Here is a 4634-nt window from a genome sequence, read left to right as displayed (position 1 = left end):
GATTAAATATTGTTTGTCTTTGTTAATCTTTTTTATAGTGTAGTCTTGGCGAAATTTGTGATTATAGAAGTATAAAATACAATCATAATAGTGTACAAACTTACAATTCCAATTAATTATAGTCGAATTTCGACTACTGCGGGACCCCTAGTTTATATTAATTTACATTAGTGCCTTTTGTTAGTAGGAAAGATTTTTAACTGTCACAACATTGACAATTTCACGGGTGTTGAATTACCTCTACTAATAAATAAAAATATAGCATCTATTCGTAAACATACGACCTTTCAATTCAAAATTACACCAATATCACACACACGACCTCGTCACGATTATAAACAAGGATATTCTGGTGTTTATGTTCTTGGACCGAAATTTTATCGGCTGCGTGATATATCATCGACTTATTTTTAAACATAAAACCAATATTTTATGAAAAAAGGGCTAGTGTCCCTTTTTGTGTTTGGTTTATGACCGTTCAATGTTGTGGAAAAGCGTGGAAAGCCCACGATACGACCATTAGCTAACACGTCATAAATGTTGCACGAGATACGAGGATTTGTATCAAAATAAAATGTTCATTTTTTGAAGCGACGGAATTTTTGGGGTTCCTTAATCGATTTTTGTGTTTGGATAGACAGTAAGCTTACCACGTGTAGACTTGCAGTCAGTAGATCTGTGTGAGGCCTTCAAAACGTCACGACTTCAACTAACTGGTGGTAGGACCTCTAGTGAGTCCGCGCGGGTGGGTACCATCACCCTACCTATTTTCTGCCGTGAAGCAGTAATGCGTTTCGGTTTGAAGGGTGGGGCAGCCTTTGTAACTATACTTGAGACCTTTTTTTTTTTTTTTTTTTTGTCCGGGCGCTTTAGGCCCGGCCCGCGAATACTCCTCTGACATAATCAGAGCCCTTGTTTATTTATTGTAGGATTAATAACGGAACCAGGAATTTTTTATTTATTTTGTATAAAGTTCTACAATACCATATAACCTAGTATAACAGTTATACCAGTAATTATATACCTATTTTAACTTTTTCTAACTTTTATATACTTATCTAATTCTAGCTAATATTTTTAACCAATTTTCATCATCATTTTTATATTCTACTTATTGTGTATCTTTTAGATCGTATTAATGTCTTGCTATTTCCTTTCCATTACTTCTAAATTACGGTTTTATTCTTCTTCTATTTACTATTTACAGTTTTCATAATTATTGTATAGTTATTTTACATAGATGTTCTTAAAAGAAAATACATTTTGTAAACTCCAGAGGGTTTTACTTAATAACTAAATAGATTTTACATCAAAATTCTATGGTCATCAGCCATCCTATGGAGTTTACAAAACTCATCTTATTTTATTTTTATTTATATTTTTCAGCCGTGAGTAACCCCGAGGTTCAAAAGTTCGAGCCGAGTAGGGTTAACGACGTTTCAGACCGCCACACTATCGGGTCCGGCGGGCCACCAGCCAGAGCAGCCCTAGCCATAGGCTATTGCCGCCCTGGCCAGCGCATCCCACTTTCTCCTAACAGGGCAGCAGTCACCAAATGCCGTATGGGCAGTTTCAGTCAGCTTGGCCCTGGTGCAGTTAATACACTTCGGTGCCTGGGCGGCCGCCAGTTGCGTGCACGAACTTTTGAGATGCGGACCGCCACAGTAATTGCAGAGATCCACATCGTCCGCGCACTGCTTCCGGCCGTGGCCGTACGCCAGGCATCTGGTGCACTGCACCAGTGGTGACTGGTCCTGCACCCTCACATGCTGGAGGTCAATGTATACTCTTCCAGCCGACGTTAGCCTTTGCCATAATTCGGGCGATACCTGGAGGACGGCGTGGCACTCCTGTTGATTCCTCGCCCTCCTCCGGTACCTTACCTCCACGGCGGTTTCGTCGGCTGAAAGATCCTCCAGCAGGTGCCGGTTTTGCTCAGCGAGTGCCGTTCGGATGTCGTCATCCGTATTGTACGCCATGAGATTTTTAAGCACGACGAGTGGCTTTTTGTTCTTAGCCACCTCGGCAGTAAGGTTCTTATCGTTCTTTAGCTGCTCGGACAACTTTTCCATCTCCTCTTTACTCGCGCAGCTCAAAACCACCTTCGCATCGCGTACCCTACGGAGACGCTCTATCTTTAGACCGCTGCGCCGTGCATCTAACGCCCCTCTCAGCTTTTCTATGACATCAGCACTAGTATCGATGACGTTTTTTGAACCCACGATGACGGAGAACTTCGGCTTGTCCACTCTAGCGGCTGGTGGCCGAGACAGGACCTCCGCGTACGAGGGAATTACCCCCTGCGCCTCGTCGGTCCGTACCCGGGTCTCTTGTGTGAGTCGCTTGAGCTCACGGATTTCCGCCAGAAACTCTCCACCGCTATGTCCCCCATCTCGTTTTTCGGCGTTTTGTGCCGTGTCATCCATTTTCTCCTCGTGTCTCCTAATAACCGTGCGTAGTCGGTCCATTTCTTTCAAAGTCTCTCCCAAAACCTTACTATGCTCCTCAATAATATTTTTCAGGTTGCTCGTGCCCATTTCTGTCTTGCTATTTTCGCGGTACATCTGCTTCATGACCTCCTTCTCTACCTTTGTTTTCGAGGGCATTTCCAACTTTTTCACAATTTCGAGTAACCTATCCAGCATTTTAAAGGCTTCAATTTTTAACTCCCCTTTCAAGTTGCGTGCGGCGTTGAGCTGTTGTTTTGCTCTGCCCGCGCATGCTGTTGCTTCGTCCAATTTGCATGTATATGAAGCCTTCTCCCATTCCCCGATGCTCCTCCTAACCGAAATCGTTTGGGGGGGCACCGAAAACTTTTTCGCGTCGCCTTGTTTCGGTTTGGGTTTAGGAGAGACTGTGGAAGCTCTGGCTGTGGTTTTTGGTCCATGACCCTCGGGATGACTCATCGCTGAAGTAAGAGGAGCCGCGGGTTGTCTTAAAACTAACTCAGTGCTGTATAGAGGCACTTTAAAATATACAACTTAGGTCAAATCAACTTTCCAGTAAGCTATTTCAGATTCAGCAAGAGGAATTTTTGAGTGATATTGGAATACAATATCACGGCAAGAATCCCTAGAACCAAAATTCTATGTTGAAAGACAATTTTGCACAGATCAAATAATTTTTCATTAAAAAAGTTTTTCATCAAATAATAGTTAGTATAGTTTCTCTAGGACTACAAAATTAACTACCTATTGTGGGTGTACAGAGTCCAACAATATTATGTCAAAATAATTGCGCAGCAAAGTCAATTTTGTGTCAGTAAAAAATTTGACAAGATTGTCAATGTCAAAATATGCAAAAAATTTACTATAGAATTATACTCAGCACCACATGCCTCGCGGACTACACACAAAATGAATGGTTGTCAGTACAACCTACAATTGTCGTGCAGTATCACGCGGGGGATGCGGTCAGAATTTGTTTCAGAATAACAGATCAGATGGGAAACAGCTAAATAAATAAAATATTGCTACTGCAGAGCCCAATATGTTTTGTCAGACCCTGTAAAGGGGGGTCTGTGTCAAGAATATTTAAAAATTTAGCTTATAATATATGCAGTCCAATCATAACATTTGACTAAGTCTAAATACTAACTATCTAATCTTACTACTACTAAAATGTTTTTCATAATATCAATAAAAACGCATTTTCTACCAGGATTCTGGATATTTTCTCCTATTTTTTCTGGCACTGTATGCAGACTTCAATCCTTTATTTGGTCCCAGTCCCAAAAAGTGCCTCCCCCGGCTGGAACTGCAACCACGTGGTAGTGCCGATTCAGATTTTCCTGGTTTACTCCGTGAATATTGGTAGCAAAAATCTAAATAGTATATAAAAATGAGCCCCTTGTGAAGGTCGATCCAGGGGCACCAAGAAATAATGTGGTCGTCGTTCGTTTTCCGAATTTACATGTAAAAATATTTTTCGATTTTTACATAATCAACATTATCTTCCAAAGTTCTTAATATTTTTAACTACTTTTTTCGGCGATGTCGGTAACGTTTGGTCCTTTATCCGTACAAAGTCCTGGAAAGTGCCTCCCACAGCTGGAACCTTGACCACGTGGTAGTGCCGATTTAGATTTTCCTGATTTACTCAGTGAACATTGGTAGCAGAAATCTAAATAGTATATTAAAATGAGCCCCTCGTGAAGGTCGATCCAGAGGCACCAAGAAATAATGGGGTCGTCGTTCGTTTTCTGAATTTACATGTAAAAATATTTTTCGATTTTTACATAATCAGCTATATCTTCTAAAGTTCTTAATTACTTGAGACCTTAGAACTTATATCTCAAGGTGGGTGGCGCATTTACGTTGTGGATGTCTATGGGCTCCAGTAACCACTTAACACCAGGTGGGCTGTGAGCTCGTCCACCCATCTAAGCAATAAAAAAAATAAAAAAATAAAAAACGAACGATTCGGAATTCTGCTTCGCTACTGAGAAGATTCGCAAGAAACTAAGGTCTTTTTCAATACACTTCACTAAACACAAGATTTAATACTTTTAAGAATACGTACGTATTTATATATACGTAAAATATAATTGCCTCGAACAATAACAGGTCTACATTACTGAACATTGAACCCCTGCTTTGTGGAGCACAATTTCAAATCCACGAGGCATTATCATT

The 4634-nt window shown here is 40.7% G+C and overlaps 1 protein-coding gene across 1 annotated transcript; it reads right to left on the bottom strand.

The window, feature by feature from the left end:
• Window positions 1-838: 838 nt before the first annotated feature.
• LOC114248429 (uncharacterized) lies at window positions 839-4237 on the bottom strand. The gene has a single exon (XM_089732399.1). The coding sequence runs from the start codon at window positions 2904-2906 to the stop codon at window positions 1488-1490; it is 1419 nt and encodes a 472-aa protein (XP_089588525.1). The 5' UTR covers window positions 2907-4237; the 3' UTR covers window positions 839-1487.
• Between the last annotated feature and the right edge of the window lie 397 nt (window positions 4238-4634).

This window comes from Bombyx mandarina, chromosome 13 (genome assembly GCF_030267445.1).
Source record: "Bombyx mandarina strain Sakado chromosome 13, ASM3026744v2".
In the NCBI taxonomy this organism is placed as follows: domain Eukaryota; kingdom Metazoa; phylum Arthropoda; class Insecta; order Lepidoptera; family Bombycidae; genus Bombyx; species Bombyx mandarina.
This window is presented reverse-complemented; position numbering and strand designations above follow the sequence as displayed.